The sequence below is a fragment of the Diospyros lotus genome, chromosome 10 (genome assembly GCF_014633365.1).
Source record: "Diospyros lotus cultivar Yz01 chromosome 10, ASM1463336v1, whole genome shotgun sequence".
Taxonomy (NCBI): Eukaryota; Viridiplantae; Streptophyta; class Magnoliopsida; order Ericales; family Ebenaceae; genus Diospyros; species Diospyros lotus.
Window position 1 is genome coordinate 27,998,962 of NC_068347.1, and position 12,367 is coordinate 28,011,328.

Consider the following 12,367-nt stretch of genomic DNA (forward strand, 5'->3'; position numbering starts at 1 on the left):
AAGATTTATGATGAAGTTGGAATTAGTTATTAAATTTGTACATCTTCTTCCTTGACGTATGTAGCACTAATCTAACAAAAAATTACATCAAAATCTAAAAGGAAAAACAGTTGAATCCAATAAACTCAGATGGTGGATGGGTTATGCTGTTTGGTTTGATTGACATTTTGAAGCTTATGCTATTTGTTTAAGGAAGGTGGAGGGTCTAATCCAAGCCTACTCATCACATAACCTTGTCAAATTCCCATTTGAGGGGGCACATCAGCCAATGCGCTTTTGTACAAATCAAATCATTTATCGTCAAATTTGTTTTAAAATTTTATATTAAATCAATATCATTTTATCACATTATTATTGTGTTGATTTTATTTATTTATTTAGAGTGGAGGTATTAAATGGATTTAAATAATTTTATAAGAGAAAAATTAAAAATATTGCGTTGGAATTCAAATTATTATGCAATGAAGATGAGAAGATTATTGTCTCTAAAACATAAATCGAGCGGTCGAATAAGTAATATGTCAGTGTTAATTTAGTGGATTGTGAGTTCGATTCTCGCTCTACGTAAGGACTAAAAAGTTAACTTGAAATTTATCTTTCCTAACATAATCATGAACACGAGTATTGAAAATTGTGTAAAGACGATCATCTTAATATGAAGAAGTTCTTGGATTTTGTAATTTTATAAAATATTAAATATTAGATGGTGGATACCCATTAATTAATTAATTTATATAAAAGGACGATTCATTTTTACGTGGATTAAGACTTAAGAGAGGGAGCAATGAATGAATGAATGAGGACATTTTGATCCGAGGAGAGATATGATGTGAAGCCCATCCCATCCCATCCCATCCTCTAAAGGTAATTTTAATAGATTTGTTTCGTGGGAAAATAATTAAATGGATTTGTTGTCTAATGGGACCTCTATATGAAGGGCCCAACACAAGATCCTCTCTCTTAGTTGGCCACACTCGTGCACATATATATACATCCACTTCACCAAATCAAATTGCACAAAACCATTCATAAGCAACAACGACATTGTGTGTCCATTTTTCATGTTGTCGTGGCCGCACAAGATCTTCTTATTATATGAATTTTGTTTGAATTAATTACGATTGTATTTAATATTTGCCTAATCGGGTCGTAATCATAAACCAAATGGTCTAATAAGAACATATATCGTAGAATCGAATTTATAATTTACTTGATTAATTCGTGTAAACATCTCGATTGTTCACTAACCTTGTAATTAGATAATGTTTGCAAAAGACAGCTTAATGTAATGGAAGCGGGCAGGCAGGCAGCCACCAACCAGATTAGATCAATGGATAATGAAGGCTTACCCACTAACACGACGATTGTTTGTTTATGAGCATCCAAACGGCGCGCCTTCCCTGCAGCAGCGCGCGCAGCTGCTTCCTGTTGAATGTTGATGGCAATAAACTGATAGATATGGGTTCCCAATGCCCAGCTCATTTGAATAATTTGAAGTGGGCATTAATCAAACGATTGATGATTTGTTTAAATGGGGGAAGCAGATCAATGCCGGTGCCCTACAAATCCAAGTCAATTATGCTTTTGCTTGGCAGACCCACCCTACCCCTTTGGCATTAGTTTATTATGGGAGCCTTGACCCTATTATTTGCAGAATTGTCCTTCAAACGTATGGCATTTTTATGGTGTCTGTATAGAAGTTGGGAGGAGATCAGAGGAATCTAGTGACACTTCTGTCGAGATTATACTCTCTCCATATATATATATATATATATATATTTGAAATAATAAAAATTTTAAAAGAGAACAGCCAAAACGGTTTTTTGGCTGTTTTGGATTTTCTTTATAATTTTTTTTTATTTTCAAAAATATATTTAAAAAAAAATGAGAAAGTGTTTTTAATATTTTTGAAAAATCAAAAACTTAAAACAACAAAGAGAACAAGCCTTAAATTTCAAATAAGAAATAAGACTTAATTCTAGAGTGATTCTCCCAATAACTTACATACTTTCTATATATTTTCATGTTATAGATAATTAAATATTAAAATGGACTTAAGATTTAAAATTTTATTTGATCACTTTAATAAATTTTATCAATCTCTTCAACTCCTTTCTCACAATTCAAAATTTTAATAAGTGATATCTTATTTATATAATTAGTGTTTCTATGTTTGTGATCCCATCATGAAACACGAACAGGCTGTCGGTTACAAACAGGGGAATAATCTTTTAGCACACTTTTCTTTAATATTTTGCTTTGACTCTTCAACAATGTGCCTTTGAATCTCTCCCTTCTTATGGAATTGAGTGTGAGCCAAGGGAAAGCAAAGCAGCAGCAGCATTGCAAGAAGCTTCGCTTAAATTTGTTAATATAAGTAGAGTCTCCCTTTAACGTTAAATTCATCACCCATTATGTGAACTTAATTTTGCTATTAACATAATGTATGTATTTATTTATCATCCCTTTTACAAATATAATTTGGTTAAAGGGTTTGATGCGCATGAAGTGAAAAGTAAAGCATAACTTGCTAAAGTTCTGGTTTTAAGTGCTTTGCATCTGAGTATTTAGCAAATGTGAATCGATACTTGTATTAAATGCATAGAAATGCACCCTTGGATTCGATGTGATTACACTTTGCTTAAGAGACACAATCCTTGCTTTATAGACGCTTAATCTTGGGTTAAGATGGATTGCATTGTGCTCTTTAAGTCACTGTTTGGGCTGTCATCTTTTCTTTCTTTAAAGGTGGGGACCAATCCAATTTTTTCCCCACCAATGAATTGATCGTGGAATAAAAACACCCCCTTTTTCTCTCCAGCCAAACAGCACAACTAGCAAGTGAACCCATGATTAAGAGTAAGAAACCCATGATTAAGAGTAAGAAATTATTATTCTTATTATGGCATAATATGAATATTTTTTAATTAATAAGATCCATAATAACTATTTTTGTAAGTGTACAATGAGTAAATTCGTTATATACATATAAATAATGATGATAAACTACACATTTTAAGTGAACACATACACATATTTATATGTACTCTAAACCCTAAAAAGATTTAGATCATAGTGTGTCCGTCAAATATTAAACATGTTAATAATTGTAGCATTTTTGGTTGAGAATTAATGGCATTATTAATAGGGAGTTTGTCAATTATTAGATATCAGGATTGAGCAAATAAATCAAGATAATGTCTTGAAGAGTTGTTTATTAACTTTGCATTAATTTTAAGCATCCACATATGGGGGCATGTGAGGCAATCCAAAAGAAGTAAATGTTTTTGTAGGGACTTTAGTATTAAATATATATATATATATATTCCCTTTTCATATTTGTTTTATAGTCCAAAGTAACCGAGTGAAGTTGTCTCTACAGTAGGAATTATTTTGATAATATTGTTCCGATGCTTTTAATAAGAGGCCTCCTGCCCCATATAATTGATCTCTTAATAAGGGTTTTGTACATTTAGAAAGCATATATAACCTATATCTATTTATAATCTTAATAAAATAAGAAGTCTTAACACTGTTATCGAATTTACCCGTTGTTGTATCCTAATCAACATGAGAAATGAATTCCATCAAGCAAATGAGACACTGATGCCACAACAATAAGATGAGGCATAAGGATTCTGCTGAATGAAGCAAATTCTGCACCTTTTTGATTCAGACAATTCATCAAACACGTAGAACGGCTCCGTGTTAAACGGCCTCCCGCTCCGGGCTATGATGAAAATTCAAGAGTATTTCCCAGAGTAAAAGTGGGTCTTACTGTTTGTTTCTTTGCACCCACCCTTTCTGTTGCTCTCACCCATGCCGCCATGATTCCTATACACCAAATATCTCAGAAAATCAATGATTGCGGCTATCATGGTTCTCTGTTTTGAGGCCATTGAAACACAAAAGTAATAGCTGGTTTGATGATAAAATAGTATTTTTTTAGATTATTAAATTTTTGGGTGAATAATTTTGTAATTTTTGATTTTTTTCAAGTGACCCGACTTAGTGGTTTCCCTTTTACCTCTTATCGTTTTATAACAATTCCAAAACAAAAAAGGGGAATTTCATCCCCACAACAGCTACCATGTCCAACAACATGAAGAATTTAATATTATTGCTTTTTGTGCATTTACTTGACAAATGTAATTTGTCTTCTTAGTAGTCGCAATAGGGCACATCTGTAATATGAGGAGGAAGCAAGGGTGTCAATGGTCATTTCGGGAAGCTGGTAAAGTGTCCAGTCTGTTCCTTTGACTCTCCAGACCACTAAGGCCACATTTCCCAATCCCCCAACAAAATGTTTTAAATTTCAAGAAGGGGAAGTTTTACAAACCTCAAGGTGGAAATAAATAAGGACTCTGATGAATATTCAACGTGCCCCATAAATGAAGGGGCTATTCTATTCTAATGGATTGGTTTTGGGCTAACGTGGAATCCAGTCTCTTCATTAATTTTTGACCTCGCAAGCTGGAACCCAGCTCTAAATTGCAGTTAATGTCCTTTTGAATTACAGTGATTGCTTATTCTCTCTGTAATCATGGCATTTTTTGAATTTTAAAATTGATATTTGACCAATTAAAAAAAAATTAAGTATACATCATTTTGTACATTTTAGATTATATAAAAAAGTATTATGACTAAAATACCTTTCGTCTTCACGTGTTTTTATGCACCTCATGAGGGATATTTTTGTTATTAACATATTTTTATGAAATCTAAAATATACCAATAGTATTATTCTTAAAAGGAGAGAAAACTCATAATACTTGTTAATAAAAGGTGTGGAATTTTCTGATAATCAGTCACAGTTGTTGGCTTCAGAATCAATCTGTTGAGATCACATAAAAAAGGAAAAAGATTGCATTTTTCATGCTTCTCTTTTACTGTATGTGCGAGGCATCACCTACCACTGATAAGTCCGTGCCTTCTTATTATCCCCACCACCGCCATTTTATAAATCCCAGAAAGCCATTGCTGCAACAATTCTCTTGGATGATTTATTGCCATTAAGGGGCTTTCAAGGAGGGACTTCAAGGACGCAGATACCCATTTGGGCGTGGTGAAGACCCAGAAAGATTGCGCTATTTATCTGGCACTCTTTATGGCAATGGAGATGATTTCTGTGCATTTGAATTGCTTCATTCTGAAATGGGTTTCTGGGATTCGCCTATAAGAAGGAATCTGGAGTTCTAGAGTTGTGATTTGTTGCCTTTTGAAAGTGGGTTGAAAGGGTTTCTGAAGGCTGATCACATTACTTACAGGTAAGATGAGAAACTTGACTAAAAAAAAAAAAAAAAGATGAGAAACTTGGTTCATTTCTCCATGTCATAATCTGTAGTTTTTCTTATTCAAGTTTTTTTTTTGGTTTAATTTCATATATTGAAATGGGAAATGTTTTAGCTTCTTGAACTTTGAGTTGAATTTCCTATCTTCCGCTTCTGTTTTGCTTTTAATTTGGTGGATGGGTTCTGTCACTTTCATATCCTCATTTCTCTCCACTGTTTTTGTGAGATTGGAGGAAATGATGAGTTAATGCCTATGTGACAATGTATTTGATCTAAAAGAAGATAAATAGTCATAGTTCATAGGCCTAAGTAGTTGAGTGTATTGCATCTAATGTTGGTTGAGACGTAAGGGCAAAGAAAAAATAAAGAAATGGGAAAATAGATTGTAAAGTTACATGATGCATGTCCTGAAAGCATTCTGAATGCAATCTATATAAGACATTTGTTATTTATATGTGGAATTGCATTATGATTTCCTTATTTTCTGGTTCACAGGTTTCTTGGTTGTCAAAAATGGCATCTGCTCTCAAACAAGAGCTATTAAAGAAGACACAGATATTTCATCTTAAGGTGTGGGTTGTAATTGGGATTTTTGTCGGGTTGTTCATTGTAGTAATCCTTTTGGTGTTATCATTTTGCCTTACTTCTCGAAAGAAAGCCAGAAGAGCTAACGGAGAGCTTCCTGTTAGCCAAATCCCAACTGTGTCAAAAGAGATAAGGGTCGATCAGAACTCAGCAAACCATTTTGTACCTCATGATGGTGATTTCTTTTCCCTTCATGAAAAATTCAGTGATAAGGATTCAGATAAGCTTCTGAAGCGTTCAAGTGTAGACAAGACAAAAAATGCAGATAATAGCAGTCAATCAGGCTCATTCAATCATTTAGAGAAAGATGGTGATGGTGCTGAAGTGGGAGAAAAAGGGGTTATTGTGCAACTTAATGGATCCAGACCTGCTCACGCCATAACTGCCCCATCCCCTCTATCTGGGTTGCCAGAATTTTCTCGTCTTGGTTGGGGTCATTGGTTTACATTACGGGACCTAGAAACCGCAACAAACAGATTTTCAAAGGAAAATGTTATTGGTGAGGGTGGATATGGAGTTGTTTATTGGGGCCATCTGATAAATGGGACTCCCGTGGCTGTTAAGAGGCTCCTTAACAATCTGTAAGTTTCAAACAGATTTGTTTTCAGTTACTAAACCCCTTATTGCTAGTTATGTGCTTATGTTGGTTTGTCTTACGCTTGTTACTTATAGAGGACAAGCAGAGAAGGAGTTCAGGGTTGAAGTTGAGGCCATTGGTCACGTGCGGCATAAGAATTTAGTTAGACTCTTGGGTTACTGTGTTGAAGGAACTCACAGGTATCATTTTTAAGCTCGCTCTATGTTTCTGAGAAAGTTGACGATGCTTGTACATACAAACAAGAAATAGAGTGTAAATATTTCTTCTGGGGTATAAAAGAATGCATCTAACTATGCATAGCAATATTTTACAAGTTAATTAGTCCTCCATCATTGCTGCACCATTATTTGTACAATAACAGGCAGCCAGACTCTTAATGAAATGCAGTCAATAAACATAGTTACTCCTTAGTAATATTATAATATCTAGATGAGATTGTTCCTTTTCTTTTCTCCTATTGGGTACATGTGGGTTTTAATTTGAATTACAAGAAATGGAGGTCCTTGCAAGTGTTGTGTTTGAACCTTGGAAGCTGTTTGCAGCCTTACTTTCTTACTTTGGGTTTGTATCTCTTATACTTCTATTACATTTCAGGTTGTTAGTTTATGAGTACGTTAACAATGGTAATTTAGAGCAATGGCTTCATGGAGCTATGCGACAGCATGGATATCTTACCTGGGAAGCCCGCATGAAAGTTCTTCTTGGCACTGCTAGGGCGTATGTCACTTTCTTCCTTCCAATTGAATTTTCTTAGGTTACATTTCAACTGTGTTTTGTGGGGGACAAACAAAAGGAATATAAACCAATAGAACAGAGAAAATGAATTGAACTTTATTCGTTTATTCTTCAGAACTTGATTGGATTGGAAAATGAGAAACAAATCAATAGATATTTGACCTCTAAAAAATCATTTTTACTTTGATATTTGATAAAAAGTTTTTTTTATCTGTAAGTATTATTCAGAATAATACAATATTACTTCTATTCATTTTCCCTTGATGTGTCCTAGTTCTTGATATGATATAGCGTAAATCTGACATGCAAACCAATTCTGTTTTTCACACATAATATACTTTTTGCAGGCTTGCCTACTTGCATGAAGCAATTGAACCAAAAGTGGTGCACCGAGACATTAAATCAAGCAATATACTGATAGATGATGACTTCAATGCTAAAATTTCTGATTTTGGTTTAGCCAAGTTGCTGGGTGCTGGAAAGAGTCATATTACAACCAGAGTAATGGGTACCTTCGGGTGAGCATCTTCTATGAAACTATCCCACACTTCGGTTTGTACTGTGGTTCATTTTCCTCTTCAAATTGCTTTTGTTTCTCTGTTCACCAAGCACCTTAAAAGCTACTCGGGTTGTACTTCATTGGGCCTGACAATTTTGTTTTTCCTAAAATTCTGCAGATATGTAGCTCCAGAATATGCAAATAGCGGCCTTCTAAATGAGAAGAGTGATGTTTACAGCTTTGGAGTTGTGCTATTGGAAGCAATTACAGGAAGAGATCCTGTGGATTATGGCAGGCCAGCACATGAGGTATGAAAATGCAAATTTATTTAAATAGGAATGACCGTAAATATCTGAAAAGACATCAGCAGAATTTCAATTTGGGAAACTTTAACATCTCTTTGTTCTTTTACCTTCTTCACGAGTTAGTGATTCGAAGCCTTGAAGGGAGGTGTTTGTGCTGACAATATACACACAAACTCCCCCATCCCCCCCTTCACACACACACACATATATATATATATTTATATATGTACACACCTTTAAGTACATATATAATTCCCCTCCATCTTTTTGTACATCATCTCCTTTTTGATATATCATCTTGTTGACTGGTATGGCTGTTGTGATGCCTCTCACTTCACATCTTTGATCTGGAGACACTGATCTCTTCCTTGATTACTCCGGCAACCCACTTAGCCATTCATCATCATGCAGGGAATGTCATCCTCCTTTCCCTTTTTCCTCTCTACCTACTACCAGTACCACTTCCCACCGTCAAACATCAGTTTAGATAGACCACTATAAGCACCAATGGTGGAGGACCAGCACACTCTCACATTGGCCATCACCACATGCATCCCTTTACGAACTGCTGCAGCATTCTCATCTTAGATTACCTACAGCCCGAGCCCCAGCCTCAACTTTCTCTCACCAGCAATCATGACTATAACCTTTGGTATAGCAATTGATCACATAGCAATATATGTTTCAGCAGAAGACTGGTTCTTTGGGAATGATGTGACATCTATTTAGAAGTGACTGCATTTTTGGCTTTAAATTTGTCTCAATATAGGAACAGATGAAGCTTAATAATAAACAACTAAATTGGGGCAACTTTCCTTCACTGCTTTTAAGACCGATAATGTAATGGGACAAGTTCAGAGTCCAGTTTGACGTTAATTAATCTGCTTAATCATGATGGTTTCATGTTCCAGAAGGCACTGACATTACCTCATCTTTGAAGATAACTCAATTTGCTTGCATGTTGTAAGTTGCATTATGCAATGTGTTCCAAGCAACTTCTTGGGGAATTTTTTTTTTTTATGTTGCCTTTTCCTTGCCAAGAAAATCAATAGCTTTTCTTTTCATCTTCTTTAAACTTCTGTAAGTACCTCTTGTTCTATCAAATTCAAGCATTACATGACCACGTCTTTCCTGATCCATGGTTTGGTGATTCATGAAGGTAAACCTGGTCGACTGGCTTAAAATGATGGTTGGCAGCAGGCGATCAGAAGAAGTGGCTGACCCAACCATCGAGACCAGGCCCTCTACTAGTGCCCTTAAGAGATCCCTTTTGACTGCTCTGCGGTGCGTTGACCCTGATGCTGACAAGAGACCAATGATGAGTCAAGTTGTCCGCATGCTTGAATCTGAGGAATATCCCATACCACGAGAGGTTAGATTCTGAGATTCCAAGTATAAAACAATTCCATGCTAGTTTGTGACTCATATTAGGATTGAATTTAACTAGAAAATGTGCTGTTGCTCCCGTTCTTTTAATTTTCAAACTAGAGAGCTCACCTAGGTATGAGTTGGAGAATATACTCCATAACTTAACATTGTTGGCCTTCCAGGATCGAAGACGAAGAAGAAACCATGGCAGAACCACAGAAAGTGAATCCCAAAAGGAAAGTTCTGACACAGACAAAAGTGAGAAGCCAATCTTGAGGTCAGATAGGCAAAGAAACCGCCAAGCATAACAAAAGCAGGCAAGTTCTTACAGACTATGAGCAGCATATGCGTACCCCCTATGGTTCAATTCCACATTCAGTATCTTCTCTGTTTGGAATAGTTGAGTGCAAGGCAGCCATGATTGAGGCCGTTGACCAGCCTGAGCTTGCTATTGAGGGCTGACATTTTCGGTTTCGGTTTTTATTTCCTGCATCTAGATTCTGGAGGGTAGATTGTTTTGTGTATGAAGTTGGCACTACAAGACAAACTGGTAGTGTGTACAGGTGTCTATATATGGTTTTGTTTACATCTTCATAGGCTGTTGTCTTAGTTCATACATCATAAATCCTTGCCATTTCTATGGAGGCGGCAGAATTTCAGAGTTGTGATTTTTATTTTGTTGAAACTTCTTTTGAAAACAGCAGCGAACTAATGAAATAATGATTCCTGGATCAAGTCAACAAAATCCCTGATTTTTATTGGCATGTGGATAAGCAATCAAATTCAAGGGTGTCAAGACAAATGAAAGAATGAACTGATTAAGACTATTGGGCCAAAAGAGCTCGGCTTTTCCGGTGTGTTACATCGCATTTGCTTGCCTGCATTGGCTCAAGGTGAGCTGAATGTGGAAAACAACTAAAGTTGATTATAGTTGGGAACATGGGCATTATTGAAGCAAGAAGATGCTGAAAAGAGTCATTCCACTTTAAATTATTCAGCGTTGTAACAGCTAGTATCTATTCTGTTTGTTTGGTAAGAAAAAAGAATCAATCTCCCAGCTAGATATGCCTTGGGGGCACCAGACACTTCTTGTTGCTTGTAGATTGAAATCAGATGACTTCAAAATATGAACACAACAATAACAACTGTTTGTTCTGCCCAAATAAACAAAACTAAAAACAAAAGGGAAAAAAAAAAAACAAGAAATTGTAAAGGAGAAGATACTTAGTGGGGATTTCCCTAACCAACTGATTCAGCTGGAATTGTTTGCTTTCAAACAAGCATTCAACGCACGGAAATACAGAGTGAGGGAGGGGCAGGGGCAGGGGCAGGGAGGCCCCTCTTTTCTTTGTCATTTTCTTTCTTTGGCATTCCTTTTTCCGGGAAAATGAGGAAAACGATGAGAAAAAGGACGGCAGAAGGGGCGTCCCGGATAGGTGGTCAAGCGTGATGCCATGCCATCTCCACCAAACACCCAAGAAAAAAGTTTTCTTTCTCCTCCTCTTTCCTCTTTCCTCTTTCCTCTTTCTTCTTTCTTCTTTCTTCTTTCTTAGGAGGGTATTATAATTTTTTACTTGGCAGATATTTGCTGATAATTTATAAGCTGCTAAAAGAAAAGTTGGCATCAATTTTTGAAAAATATTGTTGAAAGACGAGTAGCATAAAAATTCTTCTATCTTTGTTCAATAAATAAAGACATATTAAATCGTTAAAGAGTTTATAAACTCTTTGTGACAAAAAACATAAGTAAAGCCAAACACCTTCCCGGATAAATTTAAGCCAGACACTCCAAGCAAAGAGCATTATGTTGGTAAATAACAGTTGCTGCTCGTCCTGAGATTTGGTACAAATACACTAATAATATCTCACTTTTTAAAAATTATACCCATTGCTCATATTGTTTAAAATTATATCAGATTATCTCATAAAATTACATTTATGTGAGTTTTTAACAGGATTGAATTAAAAAGAGGTTAATATAAAAAATACATATTATAATTGGCTGAAATTGGTTGATCCCAGTTGGCATGTGCAATTTGCCCTTTTATCTTTAAAATTCCAAGCACCACGTAGACCCAGATTTGACATATCTCTTGTGCCCATTAAATTAGTTTGGTCTAGCATTAAGGTTGGCCAAGTTTGTCACGGCACGTTATCTAAAACATACATTTATTTTTCATGCATAAATCTATAATACTTTGGCTATTTTTGGAATGAATATTTTCATAAAAGATATTTATTTTGTTTTTCACAATTCTAATTTCAAATGTAAAGTTTATATCCCTGCATTATGAAAAAAAAAAATCCACCTTAAGAAATTAATTAATAAAAGCCTTTTTTATATTAAAAAAAATGAATGAAAGTTGGGCATCACTCTTAAATGTACATGCTTCGATGCACAATATCTTGTGAAGTTGGGCCTCAACTCTAAATAGTTCATTCACCGACGTGAGTTGTCTTAATAGAAAAATTAAAAAAAAAAATTATTACTTAAAACATTCAATTTTAATATTTGATGTGACATTTTATATTAATATAAAAAAATACTATTTAGATTTCTTTGGTTACCCAATATAGTTAAAATAATAAAAATGCCCCTTATCCAAGACAATGAAGAAAAATGTTAAACACGCGATGAATATTTTAATCATTTATATATATATATGTATAGTATAAGATATAATTCTTAATGTACAAGTAGCATCCCCTATTAATATAACATATAATATTATACATTAATATGCAAATATTATTCAAATATCAAAATTAGGTATAAAATAAATTTGCTACGAGTTATCTAAAGATGGTAATTAATATTATTTTTAAAACAATTATAGTAAAAAAATAAAGAGGTATCCGTCGTAATCGTTAATCCAGTTGTCATGTCCCAGAATTTATAAGATATAATAATAATTCATGCATGAATTGACCAACAAGTTGTCCCTCGTGGCAGGTGGCAGTAGCTTTCTTTCTCCACCCCAATTAT

At 34.9% G+C, this 12,367-nt stretch overlaps 1 protein-coding gene and 1 long non-coding RNA gene across 2 annotated transcripts; one reads left to right on the forward strand and one right to left on the reverse strand.

The window, feature by feature from the left end:
- The first annotated feature begins 4,847 nt into the window (after positions 1-4,847).
- Positions 4,848-9,737, forward strand: LOC127812113 (probable receptor-like protein kinase At5g18500). Its single transcript, XM_052352439.1, has 8 exons — positions 4,848-5,267; positions 5,787-6,457; positions 6,549-6,653; positions 7,069-7,191; positions 7,557-7,727; positions 7,887-8,016; positions 9,173-9,385; positions 9,564-9,737. Exons 2-8 carry the CDS (start codon positions 5,805-5,807, stop codon positions 9,687-9,689), a joined length of 1,521 nt encoding a protein of 506 aa, XP_052208399.1. The 5' UTR covers positions 4,848-5,267; positions 5,787-5,804; the 3' UTR covers positions 9,690-9,737.
- On the reverse strand, positions 9,212-9,879 carry LOC127812114 (uncharacterized). Its single transcript, XR_008025821.1, has 3 exons — positions 9,735-9,879; positions 9,511-9,624; positions 9,212-9,359 (listed from the first exon to the last, which is right to left on the reverse strand). It is a non-coding gene; the product is annotated as an uncharacterized LOC127812114 (long non-coding RNA).
- Between the last annotated feature and the right edge of the window lie 2,488 nt (positions 9,880-12,367).